At 38.5% G+C, this 18,765-nt stretch overlaps 1 protein-coding gene and 1 long non-coding RNA gene across 11 annotated transcripts in view; one reads left to right on the forward strand and one right to left on the reverse strand.

Moving 5' to 3' along the window:
• The first annotated feature begins 1,521 nt into the window (after nucleotides 1-1,521).
• Nucleotides 1,522-18,765, forward strand: part of LOC138350452 (uncharacterized) — a 38,066-nt gene continuing 20,822 nt past the window's right edge. Inside the window, exon 1 of the long non-coding RNA XR_011222102.1 lies at nucleotides 1,522-3,689. This is a non-coding gene — a long non-coding RNA (uncharacterized lncRNA). The remainder of the gene's footprint in view (nucleotides 3,690-18,765) is intronic.
• The window catches only part of Plc21C (Phospholipase C at 21C), a 298,940-nt gene continuing 284,577 nt past the window's right edge, over nucleotides 4,403-18,765 (reverse strand). For 9 of the 10 annotated variants that reach the window (XM_069301328.1, XM_069301327.1, XM_069301326.1 and 6 more), the window contains 7 exons: nucleotides 16,756-16,877; nucleotides 14,502-14,599; nucleotides 13,541-13,712; nucleotides 12,465-12,637; nucleotides 10,198-10,342; nucleotides 9,988-10,069; nucleotides 4,403-8,868 (listed from right to left, as the gene is read on the reverse strand). In XM_069301328.1, coding sequence (XP_069157429.1) covers nucleotides 10,001-10,069; nucleotides 10,198-10,342; nucleotides 12,465-12,637; nucleotides 13,541-13,712; nucleotides 14,502-14,599; nucleotides 16,756-16,877 — 779 coding nt within the window. In that variant the 3' untranslated portion in view covers nucleotides 4,403-8,868; nucleotides 9,988-10,000. Of the gene's footprint in view, nucleotides 8,869-9,987; nucleotides 10,070-10,197; nucleotides 10,343-12,464; nucleotides 12,638-13,540; nucleotides 13,713-13,778; nucleotides 14,402-14,501; nucleotides 14,600-16,755; nucleotides 16,878-18,765 lie in introns of those variants that run through there. The other variant, XM_069301330.1, reaches the window with a different exon arrangement.

Raw genomic sequence — 18,765 nt, forward strand, 5'->3', positions numbered from 1 at the left:
TAGTGCTTGGTAGACCCTGACTCAGGATTGGCCAAACAGCTAAGAGGTCCTAGATATAAGGCAGACGCTGCAGCAGCAATAGGCCTAGAGACACAGGATATGTTCACGTGAAAAATATACTCCAATCACGGGAGTATATACAGAGAGTATATTTTAGTTCTGATCTACGTTTAGGACTAAAGTATACTAGCTGGTTGGTCAATAAGCTGTTGTGGTGGGCTTAATAACCCTCCAGAGGTTGATAGTACTTAAACCCAGCACCAAACTTGCTAGGTTGGCCAATAAGCTGTTGTGGTGGCCTTATATAATAACCCACCAGTGGTTGATAGGTCTTAAGCCCAATACCAAACTTGCTGGTTGGTCAGTAAGCAATTGTGATGGCCTCAATAACCCTCCAGAGGTTGATAGACCTTAAGCCCAATACCAAACTAAAATCTAGATTCTGGCATCATGCTGAAGACCTTTTATATGACATAATAGTTCCGGGGTGATGTATGTATCCTTCATAAGTGGAGGGAGGTGTAATAATAATAATAATAATATTATAATAATAATAATAATGTTTATTCAGGTAAAAAGTACGTACATTCAAAATGAGTTACAAACAGAATGTTGGATTTCTAGATGGAACTACTACATACTATGCCTAAAACCACTAATACCCAAAGCAAGTTTGCCCCAAAGTTTGGGGCAAGTGTGGTTGTGTTTTGGATATTTGGGCCTTCCAGTAAATGTGGGGAAGGTTGTGACGAGTGCACCCGATGAACATCCATCTCCCGTTCATCACACTTTCATCAGTCATAGTTACCCATAACGACTACGACTATAAAGAAAAAAATTATTCTATCCTATATTGTATAGTATCCCGGTAATTGGAGTAGGAAGCTCCGATTTCTATACGGAGCGATGGGTGCTGTAAAGAAGCCAAACACCGAACAACCCTGTCGGTACTCGCACGCTGATTGGCCGAATGCAGTCAAGGCTGGGCTAATAGGAGTCACAAGCTGGGGGTCACCTGACTGGTGAAGGAGGTGCATGTAGACCACAACAGGTGGTGGTGCGGGCCAGCACAGTGGCCGGCAGCTACCAGCTCATACTTTGCCCTCCCTCCCGCCCGACTCCGAGGAATGGTAGAAGGAGTAGACAAATGTAAAGTGGCTGTGAGAGCGCCGCCGCCGCCGCAGTCAGCAAGTATATATGTTCTTGGGTGCAAATTCTGCCATGCCCGGAAGAAAAAATTTAGGAGACTTATGCCATTGAATCCTGGTTCGCCGCCTATACTGTTGGATACAGATGAAGGGGATGAGCCGGACGTGCGTGACTGCCTCGACTGTCTTGATAAAATCATCACGTTTAGTCCAGTTCGCAAAAAAAGGTAAGCAACGACATTGGAGAGTAATGGTGGGGGTGCGAGACTTTTTGACAAACCGCCGGCTTCCTATCCTCGTCGAGACCAGTCTTAGTTGCCCTCTGATAAGTACTTATCTCTGAGATGAAGTACAGATTTACAAGGCAGATTGGGAGTCGGGTCCGCCTCCCACACTCGAGTCTCTGAGACGACCCAGGGTCTGTGGAAGTACCTTGTCCACAGTTATGGCCGGTGGGGTTGAGTGGATAGAACGGAGAGTTGTTGTTGTTTATAGATTCAGCTACTCGGAACAAGTTCCAAGTAGCACGGGCTGTGGTGAGCCCGTAACTTACCTGGCACAGGAACGGGGCAAGTGGCGAACGGAGAGGGAACTGCCAGTTTTTCACGTTCCCGGCCAACAGGAACAGGGAGGGTGTGGTTGTGGGGGTGGATTACCAGCGAACCACCCGGCCAGGCACAATGGTGCTCCTGATAAGTTGGTATAGTTACGATGGGCGAGTTCATTTATATATAGTTCCATATATAAATGTCTCCTCGCGATAATGTTTAATGCTACAACTTTCATGTCTTTGTGAATCTGTTAGGTCAGGGAGATTGTCATTAGATAATTGTTTAAGTATTCTCTTTGTCACTGTTGCCGCGAGTGTCAGGGTGTTGTGTGGAGGGGAGGGGAGATATGTACTCACCTAATTTTGCTTGCGGTGGTTGAACTCTGGTTCTTTGGTCCCGCCTCTCAACCGTCAATCAACAGGTGTGTAGGTTCCTGAGCCTATTGGGCTCTATCATATCTACACTTGAAACTGTGTATGGAGTCAGCCTCCACCACATCACTTTCTAATGCATTCCATTTGTCAACTTCTCTGACACTAAAAACGTTCTTTCTAATATCTCTGACTTATTTGGGCACTGTTTCCACCTGTGTCCCTTAGTGCGTGTGTCCCTTGTGTTAAATAGCCTGTCTGTCTACCCTATCAATTCGCTTGAGAATCATGAATGTGGTGATCATGTCCCCACTAATTCTTGTCTTCCAGCGAGGTGAGGTTGAATTCCCGTAGTCTCTCATCGTAGCTCATACCTCTCAGCTCGGGTACTAGTCTGGTGGCAAACCTTTGAACCTTTTATAGTTTAGTCTTATCCTTGACTAGATATGGACTCCATGCTGGGGCTGCATACTCCAGGATTGGCCTGACATATGTAGTATACAAAGTTCTGAATGATTCCTTACACAAGTTTCTAAATGCCGTTCTTATGTTGGCCAGCCTGGCATATGCCGCTGATGTTATCCTCTCGATATGGACTGCAGGGAACAGGTCTGGTGTGATATCAACCCCCAAGTCTTTTTCTCTCTGACTCTTGAAGATTTTCCTCTCCAAGATGATACCTTCCTGGCCTCCTGCTCCCTACACCTATCTTCATTACATTTGCTTGGGTTAAACTCTAACAACCATTTGTTCGACCATTCCTTCAGCTTGTCTAGGTCTTCTTGAAGCCTCAAGCCGTCCTCCTCTGTCTTAATCCTTCTCATTATTGGCATCATCAGCAAACATTGAGAAAAATGAGTCTATACCCTCCGGGAGATCATTTACATATATCAGAAACAGGATAGGACCGAGTACAGAGTCCTGTGGGACTCCACTAGTGACTTCAGGCCAATCTGAGGTCTCACTCCTCACCGTAACTCTCTGCTTCCTATTGCTAAGGTACTCCCATATCCACTGGAGCGCCCTACCAGTTACTCCTGCCTGTTTCTTCAGTTTATGCATCAACCTTTTATGCGGTACTGTCAAAGGCTTTCCGACAATCCAAGAAAATACAGTCCGCCCCGTATAGATCTAGTTTCTGCCCTTCTTCTGACTTAAAAAGACCTTTGGTTTAATAAGTTAAGATGTTTTCAACAATATTACTAGGGCGTTCACCGATTCCAACATGGGCGACCCTTTTGGAAACGCATGGAAACGCAACACTTGGGTTGACCCGATTGACAGACTGGTTATATTCCAACAGGGTCTGAGACATTTGCACTGGCGGGCGGCGTTCTTGCCAACTATATGGCTGTTAAGTTGAAAATTGTAACTGTTAAGAGCATTCTATTGTGGTTTTAATATTGAACAATTATACATATACGAAACAGACAAATCTGGTGTCCGAAATAGTAAAAATATTAGTGTGCGATGTGATCAATGTAAGGGGGATATTGGGTGTGCCTCGTATCCCCTACAACAACAAGAAGTTCGAGAGCGATGAGGCCGCCACCTACTAGCTTCAGGATGTCGTCGAATCTAAATCAACAATATACTACCGCCGCTACTTTCTCGGAAACGTAAGTACCTGCCGCTTTACTTCTCTCACCCTGCCTAGCCTGACCTGGCCTAGCCAGACCTGACCAGACCTGACCTGGCCTAGCCTTACCTAGCCTAGTCTGACCTGGCCTAGTCTGACCTGACCTGGCCTAGCCTTACCCAACACTAATCACCACACGTGACAGCCCAAACGAATCGCAAATAAGTACACATAACAAGTCATATGCCCGGACACTCTTTCACCTTGGGGACTGAGTGGTAACTATTGTATAGAAGAGCCGGCTCCCTGAGAGTGGTAAGAGGGCGTGATAAGAGGCTAACGTGTGGTCTTGAAGGAAGTCGATAAAGCGGACAATTTTCAAAAGGAAGGGCAGCATAACGAGCAGACAGGAATGGACAGACAGTCGGTTATCCCATAATGTGTAATACGCCCCGCACAGCATGGGTGGAGTGGGGGGGGGGGGGGGTTGTAGCAGGGCACAGTATGGTGTATCAGTTCACAACTGAAAGAGCCCAGGTTTGATTCTCAAAGAGAACAGATGTTTCCTTACACCTGAAACATCTATTCACCTAGCAGTAAATAGACCTGGGAATTAGGGAACTGGTGAGGATTGCATCCTTTAAGAAGTCTGTTGTAAGCATTGTGGAAAAGGGGGAAACCTTCAGCCAAACAGATTTTACATCATGACAATGGTAAACCACAGGATTTATTGCAAAGGATAATGAAAGCATGTTGTATGAATGCAGCACTTGTATTGGTGGCTGTGCCTCAAGACAGTCATGTTGATCAAACTTCTTCACAACCTCAGCTTTAAAGGCTCAAATCTTGACAGTGTATTTTAAATTAAATACTTACATACTTGTATATTTATAAAGAAAGCCCCCAATGAAATGGAGCTCAGGTAGATGCTATACAAAATATTTGTGCATTTGTACATAGAACAGCACATCAGCACTGGTAAGAGTTGCTTTAAAACTTACATAAATAAATTGTTAGGAATTGCATATGAAGATTACACTGCAATTAGATCTTTAAAAAATGCATCAGCTTTTCCTTGCTAATAATGCCCCAAGCCCAATAGTTTTGAGAATACTTTATTATATTCATTTAACTGTCTAGGGTTACAACTCTCCTCAAAAGTTCCACATATTTTCAAAGTATCAGCCATTCTTAAGCCAACTTTTCAAAGGAACAAGAATGTCTTATGCACTTGGCTGCAGGTTGACATCAATATGACTTGAAAACCTTGGGAATAATCTAGGTTCTTATTTCCATGTGTACTTGTCTGTGTAAATGTATATGTATGTATGCATGTTTACATTGTGTATGTATACATATGCTCGTGCATGCTTGCATGCATGTACATGGATGTAAGTGACTTTTCATTGGTCCATTAACTTAAAGACTACATAAGGGAGGTATCTGGTATGTTGCCAGTCTCTACACATTGACAACAAATAACAAACAGTTGAGAAAACAATACAACTGAGTGGTAGCCAATTCAACAGGCATAATCTCTTAGTGTACTGCTCACATATTGAAAGGCTCAAACAGTGACGAGCCAAAAATCACTGAAACTGATTCTTATTGCTCTCTACACTTTTTCACACTTCAGTAACGATCATCTGATGTCAGTTGACAGAGAGAAGGCAAACATAATCGGCTCGGTAATTAACATGTGAAAATATAGCTTGACAATTGTACTGGTAGACTAATACATTTAGCACTGGGTTTGCTGTCTCTCTCTTGCTGACAATGAGAATAAATTCTCTTTGATGAACATGTAAGTGGAACTTGGGATATGATGATTTCAGGGGCAACTATAAATTGTGTAAATGTTTTCAAGGTTTTGGCCTTACCTCTTAGTGTAGACACACACAATGAATGAAATGTCAAGAAAAAGAGTGGGATGTGTAGCATGTTAAGAACACTAAATACTCCGTTACGGGACAGCTGGGCGTGAGTATGGGAAGGGAGACGAATGAACACCTATTATACACAGCTGACTTCACGTAATGACCGAGGTTTAACTTTTACAAAAAAATTACATATAAAAAACACACCTTCTATTCATTAACAGCAGTTAAGGGTTCTATGAAAATTAGTGGAATTCTAGTAATTTGAGTCCAACATCAAAAGAACTCTGCAATTTCACTACACTAGCCAAAAATGTTTTGTGATCACCTAACATGATTCATACAGTTCTTTCTGGAAAAAACGTTTCACATCCTAAATCATCCAAAATGTTGTTGAGAAACATTTGAGGGAAGAAGCTCGGCCCAAAGCAAACACTTTTTACACGTTAAGATCAAAGGACAAAATTCTAACTTTTATTCTTTAAAAGTGGTACTCTGCTATAGGCCTCCTGGTATTCTGCTACACACCAGCTAGGCAATTCAATTATCTTCGACATCAAATACAAAATCTTCCGGGAATGATTCCATTAGCTCTTTCCATTTCTTTCTTAAATATTTAATTTCATTATTGCACTGCAAAGTCAGTTATTAAATTTATTCTAAATAATGCTTATGAAGTTGCTTTAACAATACAAAACATGCGTTCGACCAACTCTGTGTCATGGCACCTATTGGTAATCGAGGCTAAATATACTGTACGTGCACCAAGACAAATAAAAAAGGAGAGTTCCTGAATGTGTGTTGATATTAATTAATAAATACATTTGAAAAAAAAAACTTGTGAAATACTGTTGACCAGACCACACCACACATTAGAAGGTGAAGGGACGACAATGTTTCGGTCCGTCCTGGACCATTCTTCCTTCACCTTCTAGTGTGTGGTCTGGTCAACATACTTCAACCACGTTATTGTGACTCATTGTCTGCTTGTGAAATACTGTAAATGTTAAAATCTACATATTTTCTTCGATAAACAGAAATATATTTTATACACAAATATAAAAAAAAATTTTTTTTTTAATTTTTAGATTACAAATGTAATTGTAAATGACAAATAACAAGTTAGTACACAGAGGTGTAAAGTAGCATAACAGTACAGTACATCTGAGAAGAGCCTAGTTATCAATACACTCTTATCTAAAAGATGTCAATACAACTCTCTTACATGTGGGAGATGTGCAAATTATTAACCTATAATCTTTTTTGAAAGTGTCTTCATGCTACAACTAAAAGTAACCATTTTGTCTTGATGTTTATGATAAATGTGATGTATAATTAAATAATTATCAGTATAAATTCATTTCCTAGCATTTGATACTACATGCATCAGGCTCTCAACATCACTGAAGTGTACATAAAAAATGCACACGATTGTAACACGGTTTAGAATACTAAATAAATAAGAATTTTATACACACACAATTTGACAAGCCAGAGTTGAGAGTACCCATGTATGAATTTTCTTGTAATGGAATCTTGATTACCTATACATGAGGCAGAGCTTCTTGTTTAAGGAGTAGAAAGGCCAGTAAGGACTATGGTCAACTACATCTGCATAGAATATTCTGGCTGTGTTCGAAAATTCATTAAATTTAAGCATCTCACCTGGAACCCCACGCAGGAGTACATCATTCCCCAAATGATAAGGAATTATTTAGTTCTCTACAAACCTAGATAACATAACTTTCTTTGGATTTCATACAGAAAATGAGGTAATTATCTTGGAAAGTAATGGTAAATTTATACACAATGTAATAGAGGTGTAATTGGGTAGTAGTACTGTATATTAGAGAACATTTCTTATAATAAAGGCTGGTGGGACTAATAGGTTCCCAAGTTGAAGAATTTATATAATGTTCAATTGGTTTAGGTTGGTCTAAAACATTCCTTACCAATTAGTAAACTATCTCCTGTTAGGAAGTAAATCGTACTTAGAGATGCAAGAAGAGACAATTGTCGAACGCAGCCCTTGTCTTCATTTTCACTTCTGAAATACCTAGTACATATACCACATAAATTGCATCCATACTTTTATTGATGCTGATGATTATAGTCATATTAAAAATTCACTGAAGTAGCTATATACATTGTTTAACAATAAATGACAGTATCAACATTGGCATATGTCTAATGATTGTTTACAGCTTTTAGTCTCTTGCTTCCAAATATATCACAAATAATATACTCCAATCACGACAACGTAAGAAAACCCATATAAAAAGTACTGCATCTGTGTGATGATCATGAAAATTGTTTCCCAAATATTGACAAACCACAAACGGTTATCAACTGGAGAAAACAAATTGTAATATGGCATATATCATGATGAAAAATGAATATTTAAGAATGATATGAATTACACGTCAAATTAATAGCTAATCCACACTTTATATCACGATAATTTATAATGTGGAAAACAATTATTGGCACCTGATAACATAACGAGACCCAACAAAATGTACACACACAAGAAATTGTAAATTGTAACAACAAAACTGATGATTTGACATAATTCATGTAATACTAAAATAACAAATACTGAAAAATAATCATGTTCCCATCTGAAATAACTTAATTTGAAACCAGCAACAAAAGATACATTCATCAATGAAAACTGCAAAGGATGAGTAATAAATATAATGTATATTCAAAAATGCCTTAAATAGTTAAATGTCTATTAATTAAATGTCTTTCCATCCTCCAAATAAAATATTTTTGCATGTATTTCTTTCCCTGGCCAGAGGCAGTGAGAGACGCAGTAACACTAACCTCTCTCTCTCTCTCTCAATCCCAACAAAAAAATACTTGTCGTAATTCAGCCTCTAATGTCAAGTTTCTAATTTACAGCAAATATAAAATCTCTCGTCAGGATTATACTGTACAGTACATAATAAACCCACAATTACACGAATCCTAAACACTTGGCTCACATGGGCAGCACTAGTGGTTTCCTCTACACAGTGACTAGTAGTGAATGACCCCCACACACATAAAGCTTCTTTGTTTATTCAGGCGCCAGGAGATTTTTGACACACACACACACACACACACACACACACACACACACACACACACACACACACACACACACACACACAAAAGCAAATGACTGAGAATGGTGTCAACTGTAGAACAGTGTCTTTAGAACCTGTGTAGGCTTGACATCATATGAAACTGTCATTTGCTTAAACAAAGGCGCCTACTGTTAAGGAACATGGGGTTGTGTTCTGCGGTTGGCAAACCATGTGCTGTAATACAGGTACATGCAGCCTCTCCCTGTACCTGAAAACAAGTTTATATTATAAATTAAATTTTGTTTAGTGTTGCATTATCATACAAATTCTGTAATCATCAGTGTAAATAGTAAAGATGAGGTTTGGTGTTGAGCTTAAGACCATATGAACTTTTGGAGAGTTATTAACACTTTCGTTGCTCCAACGCTATCTGCAATTTCCTTCTGTGTGCAAATTGCCATTTGTGATTGATCCGTATGGTTTGTCATACGAACTTTCGCGCTCGCCAAAAGCTCAAAAGTGTCAAGTATCGCCGTTTTTGTATTCATTTATTTTACATGAGCTTTCTCTTTTTGCTAGCTTCTCTTTTAGTATTAAGTATTTACCCCCCTCACACCTTTAGTTAAATTTCTTTTTATATTATTTTAAGTTTTGCAGAAAATGCTTTGCATAATAGTGACTTCATTAGTATGTGTAACTTCTGCCCCTAACAATTGTACATTATTCTTATGTTCTTTGTACACACATTCTTTTGAATACAAATAATTATAATCATAATACAACCCTCCAAGGAGTGATGTTCTAATTAACATCTATTATATACAAACCTTAATCAGTCACATTATGTAACAAACAAATTTGACATACAAAAAATATAACCATGACAGATAAGAAACCGAGCATTCACTGCCTATACCATAACATTAAGAAAATTGTGCAAAAATATCTAATTATGAACTTACATAATTCATTTTGTTGAGGAACAGGAAACCTGTGAATATATGTATACTACTTTAGGCTTATATCAATTTCACCCCCCCCCCTCCCATCCCCCCCCCCCAGGGGTCACACTACTGACCTTCAAGATGAATCCTCATAAGTTGCCAAACTCCTGGGTACCTATTACTACTAGGTGAATAAAAGCATTAAGACAAAGGAAATGTGCCCAACCACTTCTGTTCCACCTGGAATCCCCCCTAATAATGAGCCAAGAATGAAGCCAATTGCACTAAATGGCCCTGAATATACAATAAAAGCAAATGATATTACTAAATTAATAAATTACATCACAAATTAATAAATTACATTGCAAATTACATCACATCATATATTTGCATTGTTTAAATATAAGGCATAATGAAATATGGCAAAATAAAACAATTAGTACCTTAAACAGCAGTCTATGAGGAAAGGGATTCTTCTAGTTTTATGCGTCTTTCTTCATAATCTGTTTCAATTGCATTTCTCGCCTGAAAAACAGAAAGCATGTATAATCATGTAACCTTAAGTATGTGAAGAAATAATATACTAAACCAAGTGCATTATAATAAGTACCAAAGTTATTTCTATCTGTCACATTATTAACAAGGAAGCTTACCTTGAGTTTTTCTTCCTCAAACAGAATGCGAATTTCTTCGTGTTGCTTTTCTAATTCTGTCTTCTTCTTGTCATGAATGTCAGTGAGCCTCTGTCTTTCCTGGATACCTTCGGCAACTATCTGTTTACTAATCTCGCGCTTTTTCCTGTGAAAATACGAATGCATATTATCATTTATTTTGCCTGTATATAAGAAGCAAGTTGTAGTACACATTTCGGTAATTAATTAGTACATTCTTGCAGTGCCAGTAACATGCATAACATTTTGGGCAATTTGTAAAACAAATGTATTCAGTATAACTGATGTTTCCTTAAAGTTGCAATTAATTATTTGTTATAGTCCTCACTGATTCAGCAAGAGAATATTAACTTGTACATACAGTATACTGATCTGCAATTACTACTTTAGTCATGTTAAATGAAGGTCAGGCCAGTAACTGCATGGGTGACCACACAGACACAGCTTTACCGTGGTTAGAGGGACCTCGACAAACTGCGAGCTTCCTATCTCTTAACATTTGCCAAAACAAACACCGAGTATACACGAAGGGCTCTAAACCATAATTCAATGTTTTAATCCATTTATAAAACATATTTAACTGTTTAATTGTATTTTATTTATAGAGGAGAAAGTACAATTCAGTGGAATATGTTATTACATATTTTGATGATTTATTTGTACATTCTAGAAGCAAATTAAATTTTTATATTGGTTGTGGTCTATGTCCTTGGCTCGCAACTGAGGAAACGTGGGAATTAGACAACTGTTGCGGGCAGCATCCTGAGGATGGTCTGTTGTTGGCCAAGGGAGACCTTGACTTGCCCAAATTCAGGCTTGCAATCCATGCCTGTGAGCATTATATGTTGAGTCTTTAACAAATTGAATGACTGACTTGATTAAAGAAATTTACAATTTGGCATAAATGTTCTAAACTCCCCAGGCAGCTCATGGGCTACTAAGATGTAAAAAAGGTTTACTAGCTTACGTTTTCCAATTTGTTGGGTTATAACTATAAATTTGGTATCAAAATGTTCACAAATGAATTCTCTAGAGAACAGATGCAAAAATAAATGTGTACTTATAATCGATTTTGTGATAGAGATGAAAATACAAACTTTTATTTATAGCAGATGGATGACGTATTTTAGCATCATCGGAACATTTACTGTCAGAGTACGCATAACGCTGTTTTAGCATCATCAGAATGCGAATGTGTTAAAATTGGTAGATAATAATTATCTTAAAACTCTCGAACCTATGTTCGAGAGCCTGGGATCCTCTCGGACGTAGGTTCGAACCCTCATCACGGCCCTTGTGGATTTGTTCACTTAAAACCCAATTAAAACAATACTGGAGGGTATGCATTGCTGAAACTCCCAGAGATTAAACTCTGATTATGCCACCTGTCCTCTTGTTTGACACAAGTGTTATATGACAGAGTGCTAGGGAGACAGAACACCACGAGCGTAGATCTCATCCTGTAACTACACTTAGGTAATTACCTTAGGTAATTAATATATTCTTAGCTATTAACCCCGATGTAAAAATTGTGGTAGTTTAAGGAAACTAAAATCACTGCAATGCTGATGCTTCACAGGCTTAATGATTATCAGTTCCTTTAAGCTGGGTGAGGTGCACAGGTTCTGACACTTCTGGTTAGGCTAAACCATTGTATTTTCTAAGCAGTGCCTAAGAATTAATACTCAGCCAACAAATAGAAAGGAAAGTGATGACATTTTAGTCCATCCTTAAGTGTACTACTGAGTAGGGCAGTGAGGTTTCAGAGGGAGATAATTAACATGACCCATTCTGATGAGGTGATAGATAAATGAAGTGTTTTGATGGCATAAAAACTGTGACTTGTTTGGAGCTGACTAACAATATTTTTCTGTTCTTTGCATTTATTACAGATTTGAAATATTTTACAATGATACTGTACTTAAAAAAAAATCCATTTTAGCCCATACAATTTATTATAACCAAAGAAAAAATGTGTTAATGTGTTTTGTGGGGTTGCACTAAGTGGGCAATATAATTATTGCCTGACTTGGTCGATGGCAGACATAGAATGCTTCCAACCACACAGGGGTTTCTATAGGCCATTGCTCCTTGTGCCTCTCTGTGGGGGGCCAGGTTCTGGCTCGTGGTCCCTGGTAGGCTTAAGAACTCCAATTGCTTTGATGCCAGGGTTTAATACATTCATATCAGCCCGAATAACTCCAGGGAGCCGAATGGGCTCCACCCCAGAAAAAAAGAGGGTAACCAACCTGCTTAATTCTTCTTTATCACCAGTTGTTTTACCAAGACCTTTCCGCTTTTCTCTGTGCGCTTCTTCTGTTCTTCGTTTTATATCGTCCACTTGTTTATCGTGTAAAGTTTGTAAGGTTTTTAATTGTGCTGCTTGAGACATTTTCATGGCTTTATCTAGTGCTGAGTATATCTGAAAAATAATTTGATACAAGAGTAATAATATAAATTGAGGTTCCATTGTACTCCATTTCCCACTTTCATTGGGCAGAGAAGCATCAACTGAGAATAAAAAAGGTGAGCACTGTATTGTTGCATTTAATATCTATAACCTCTCACATGTAAACAATGGACGATTAATATTTTAAATCCTTCAAAATTCAGTGCCATGTATAGCATCAGGAAAAACATGCCCCACCACACTCCAGCAGTCATCCACAGCAGCAACCCACTGCTTCATAATACAAGGTGAACAGTACTCCTCCTGAATTGTCATAAACATTATATGCAAATACTGTACTGTATATTCACTCCCTTTTGCAAACTATTTCCACTTACTTTCTTCCTTACCATCTCTTGTGAATTGTTCACACTCCCCACTTTCTCAAATGCTTACCATGTCCACTCACCTTCTTCCCAGCAATCCTCTCTCCTCCTTCTATAACATTTTATTTAACCCTATCTTAGTACCCTGGGATTTTAAACATCCAAAACAAACTATCCACCTTGCAAAAGACAAAATAAAGTTTTTTTTTCACCAATATACATCATGATGACAAATTAATGCAGTGAATCACAAGAAAGTGGAAAATCAGTATGTCTTCCACAAGATAGTACAATATCAATTTAAATCTGTGCTAAATTACATAAGACTTTAAACTGACTTTTTTTTTAATGTTTGTGCTGGCATGAGGAAAGAGCCCATGGTATTAATGCAGTTAGGACACCCAAGGGTACTAACTTAGCATTAATGCTGCAAATGTTTTTAAGATCAATATTTACAGGCTTTCTATACTGGTTTAATATAAGATTATTTGATCCTCTGGACATTGTTGCCCTTAAATAACAAAGAACAAAAAATAACTGAATTACTCACCGGTTCATGATATTTTTCTTGCAGTTTCTTTTCGGCTATCAAAGTTGCTTGGCCAAGCTCATTAAGACTCGCCTGGTAGGACTTCTCCAGCTCTTGTAAACGTGCGTCAAGCTCTTCTTGCATTGTGCTAAGCTCTTGAGCGCTTTCTCTTTTAACAGGCCCCGTTGGTTCTCTGGTTAAGAGTATTGTATCAGTAACAAAGAATATAATGATGGTTACTGAGAATTTGCTTCTGGTAATTGTATCACTATCTAAAATTCATTCAAAGTCATCTCGAAAATAATTCTTCTGCACAGGTTTAAGTAAATATGAACAGTGCACAAGTATCTACATACACATCTGTGCACACTACATAAGGGTGTGCATATATGTAGATGTAAAGTCATTCATTCCCCTAGCCAATGACTGGTCATTCCCCAGCATGTAATCCACAACAGTTGCCTAACTCCTGGTTAGCTATTTAGTGTTAAGTGAACAGAGGCATCAGGTACAAGGAAATGAGCCCAAACATCTCACCCTACTAGTCAAAGTAAGTGCCAAGATGCAGCATTCAGATAGTGTTTCTGTAACCACTATAATTTAGAGAAACAAAAAATACTGTATTTTGTACTCTACAAAGGAGTAAGAGAATATAGTCCTGTAATGCAGTGATCTATGTCGTCGGCTCACAACCAACGGTTCCGGGATCAGTCTCCAGGCAGGACTGAGACAGTTGGGCACATTTTATTTCACCTGATGCCTCTGTTCACCTAGCAGTAAATAGGTACCTGGGAGCTTGGCGACTGTTGTGGGTTGCATCTTGGGAGAAGATCGGTAGTGTGATGTTGATAAGCCTCGGTACAGGCTTCCTGTCTCCGACAACTGGAAACCAAGCAAGCATAAGACAGTTATTAATTATTAACATCAAAGGTAAATAAAACGCCAATAAATCTCAGCCAGCCAAAATACAGTTGATACTTACATCCCTTTGGTGGCCGAGTATTTTTTTACAAGTTTAGAATGTGATTTCTGAAGCTGACTTCTTCTCTTCTCCTGCTGTTGCGTAAGACTTTGTCGTTCCTGTTAATGAGTGATAATTTACATTGTAAAATTGTATATTTCCTTTATTTGGTATGTTACAATCATTGTAAAGACACAGTTTTTAAGTAAAGTTCAGAAGTTGTTGATCTGCTGTATTTATTTTAGCAAAGACAGATTTAAAATGTTCTGTAGAACTACAATGATGTGCAAAGAATGATGTATGGTTATATAGTGACACCTCGGCTTATGAATGCCCCTATTTACAAACTTTTCAGGTTACGAGCCCAATTTCTTTGTAAAATTTGAATTGAGTTACGAGCTTTGCCTCGGGTAATGTAGTTTGTTGATACCCATATGGGCGACCTAGCGTGTGGTTCCTGGTGGCAGGGTCGCTCGGGCCTCGGTTTAAACAGTGCCTCCCACTTAGTGACGACCGTGCTTGAATTCTTTGTAAAGAATTTCATGGTTTTTCAGCTCTTTTGGGTTTTGAACATAAAAGTAATTATTATATATCATGTAATGGATCCCAAGAAAGTCAGTGGTAAGGTTCAACCTAAGAAAACACATGTGAGGATGACCATAGAGGAAAAACAAGAGATCATTCGTAAACATGAAAATGGTATATGGGATGTTGAACTAGCTAGGCAGTACAACAAATGTCAACAATATGTACTGTAATTGCTAAGAAAAAGGACATTGAGTGCTAAAGTGGCAAAAAGCGTGTCAACAATCATGAAACAAAGAACACAAACACTTGATTTTGAAAAGTTATTAATTTGGATACACAAAAGGAGTTAGCGGGTGATAGAGTTTCAGAGCCCATCATTTGTAAAAAAGCAAGGCTGTTGCATGAAGACCTTTTAAAGAAAATCCCTGGAACAAGTGATGCAGATATGAAAGAGTTTAAGGCGAGCAGAGGATGGTTTGAGAAATTTAGAAAAAGTGGCATTCACAGTGTTGTGAGAGCTGAGTGTTGTGTGTTGTGAGTTGGTGGAGGAACACAGCGAAGAACTGACCACCGAAGAAATCTTAGCCCTTCACAAGGAGCAGCAACAAAATGATGCTGAGGAAATTTTTAGGGAAGGAGGAGGCAGTACAGAATGTCCCTTCCTAAACAATTAAGTAGTAGTGTAGATTATGTGAAGAAATGCAAACTTTTGTTGAAATGACTCGCCCAGAGCTAGCTGTAGTAGGCCATTGCCTTAACTTTTTAATGATACTGTGATGCCTCACTACAGACAAGTGTTACAACATAGGAAAAAACAAGTTTCTATGGAAGGGTTTTTAGTGAGAAAAACAAGCAGTGAGCCACAAGCAGGTCCTAGTGGTATGCAGGCAAAATATGAGAGAGTACCCAAGAGAAGTCATCACTGCCTGATGTTATAATGGAAGGGAACTCCCCTTCCAACCACTAACACCTCTCCTCCCCGTCTTCCATACACCAACAAGAGTTATCAATAAAGGTAAGCTATAACTTGTACATACTATAGTATTAAGTATTTGTGTGAATCAGGTATGAAATCTATTTTTAAGCTAATATTTTTGGGAGTGTTTGGAACAGATTAATTAAATTTACAATTTCTTATGGGAAAATTTCTTTTCGGGTTGCGACTTTTTGACTTACGAACCGTCTCTGGTAACGGATTCAATTCGTAAACGGAGGGGGCCACTGTATTACCTATTCATGCCCAAATTTCCCCAAAAAGTTGTCTCGCTGTTCAATGTAACATTTGTCAAACCCTCCTGGCAACTCTGCATACAAAAAGATGCTTAAAGAATTCACAACCATATTTTCTCCTTTAGTTAATCCTTGTACTCTTATACTTCAACTTCTACTGAAAGGAAGGGGCCATTTTTTAAGTGGTGCATTTTAGATGAAACTATATTTAAATGTCTGTCCTGGTGAAACCTGGATTTAAAACTCCCACCAGGGCAGCAGTCAGCACTGTGCATTTATTTTGTGAGTTTCCCCTATTTTGAATGTAAACAAAAGTCCAATTAGGGATATAAACATTCCCAAACACACTTTTTGATTGGATGATTCAGAAAAGATCGAACTTCCATGAGGGGTTATTAAAAATAAAATTAGAATTTCGTTAGAGAACATTTGAGTAAAATAACTTGGCAATCTGGTATTTAGATATACATGTAGGAACCAAAGATGCCTACACGACAATTTCTGTGGTACACTTTACCTTTTCATATTTTCTTCGTATCTTCTCTATGCTTTTATCAAGCTCTATTCTTTTCTCTTTCACACTCTTGGAGTTCCATAATTTGTCAAGCCCTTCTGCTTCAATAAGGAGTTTGCTTGTTTCTGAAAAAAAATCTATAATCTGAATAGGGTAATATAAATATAGTATATTCTATAAATAAATAAGCAGTGTGTGTATACAGTACAGGGTATACATATGTTTATGCATGTATATATGTATAGAAACAGAAAAAAAAATATATTTATATTCTCTTCAGGTGGCCCCTTCCTACATAGCCACACTGATGTCTTGGGCATCAGAATGAATGATTCTTGTGAATCATTCATTGGAAGGGCCCACACCTTGTGTTTGCCTCTTCGATTTGGCTAATACAGATTTTTCCTCTCGGTTCCAAGATGTCTTTTTGCTGCTGCTTCAGTATGAGTATTCTGCAGGGGATTTTACATCCCTGCCAATCTCATTACTGCCACTGCCAGAGGCCTTGGCCCTCTGTCAGCCCAGACACTGTCCGGTCTCTTAAGCTCTGTCTTTTAACAGAATTTTTTCTATCTGTTAATTTTGGCCTTCTCCCAGGTTGACCTAAGGCTTGCTCCTGTTTGCCCTTTGTTGGCATGGTGGTATGGGCTTGCATTTTTCTGTGGTGATGCAGCTGAGCTGACTCATTCCTTTGCTCATATCCTGGAGCAAACTGACAGGGCAGCTCTGGCTAAATTGTCAGAGACTTATTTGGAGCCATAGTTATGGGTTGCCTTTTGGTCACTTGCTTTGGGTTTCCTGCTTTTTCATCTAGAGTTTGGCTGCTTTCTACATTACCACTGTATGGTCAGGGTTCTCTGGTTCGCTTCTATGCAATTTTTTCCTAGCTTTATTCTGCTCTTTCCACTAAAAGAAATATCCTTGAGTTTTTTCTGCATTATTTGCAGCCTTTTTTCCATCATTGTTTGGATTGCTTTGTATTTTGGGCCTTTTACATGCAATATCTCTGCTTTTTGATAGTCCCCCCTGACTATTTCAAGCTGTTTCCCCAACCATCACCAGAGCCTTTTAGCTCTGGTGATGGTTGGGGAAATGCTACTCGTGTGGGATTTCGGAATATAGCTCATCTTCATGGATCTAGTTCCTGGTTGTCCTCACTGTGGCATTTGTTTGGTTTCTTTAGGTGGTCTGGACTAGCCAGTTTTCGAGTGGTGAGTTGCTTCTTTTCTCCCTTCATTGTCAATTTGAGGAAAGCGTTGTTGTCATACAGTTTGGCTAAGCCAGTGTTCAGCATTTTCCTGTTCTGTTCATCAAATTCTTTGCTGGGTGACCTCTGCTGGCTACGTATTGGCTCATTTCAGCTAGCCCTAGGGTTCAGAGGATAGGGGAGGAACCAGTGTTCTTTGCGCACTATGTGCATGTCAGTCTTCATGCCACTTTTGCTTTTGGCCATATTGGTGATCTTCATGGCTAGCCTCTTCTACCTCTTGTTTGCATTGTCAGTTGTGAAAGTTGTGGGTTGTGTACATGTGGCATTTGTCAGATCCCTTTTTCTTTTTTTTTTCTTTTTTCCAGAATTGGTTTCTAGCACTGTACCTGTGTTGCCATGTCTGGAGCTGATCTGAGGCCTTGTCTTTTCCTGTCATTCAGTAGCATGCATGCATGCATGCATGTATGTGTATATATATGTGTGTGTGTGTGTGTATATATATATATATATATATATATATATATATATATATAATATATAATATAGTTCATAGTGTATTATAATAAATTATATGTATGAAATGTTATTTTGAAGTAGTAGACCTATGTAAATTTTATAATTTATGCAGGCCTATCAAAACTAATTGTCTTGACACATATACAGTATATCTCCAATAACAACATAATTCAACATAAATCAATTATTCATGTGGAATCCCATCATAATATAAGGATCCTGTGCTATATCCTCCAAAGGATACCTGATCAACCAGGCTGTGACTCATACGTCAAGCTGCGAGCAGC

The sequence above is a fragment of the Procambarus clarkii genome, chromosome 45 (assembly GCF_040958095.1).
Source record: "Procambarus clarkii isolate CNS0578487 chromosome 45, FALCON_Pclarkii_2.0, whole genome shotgun sequence".
In the NCBI taxonomy this organism is placed as follows: domain Eukaryota; kingdom Metazoa; phylum Arthropoda; class Malacostraca; order Decapoda; family Cambaridae; genus Procambarus; species Procambarus clarkii.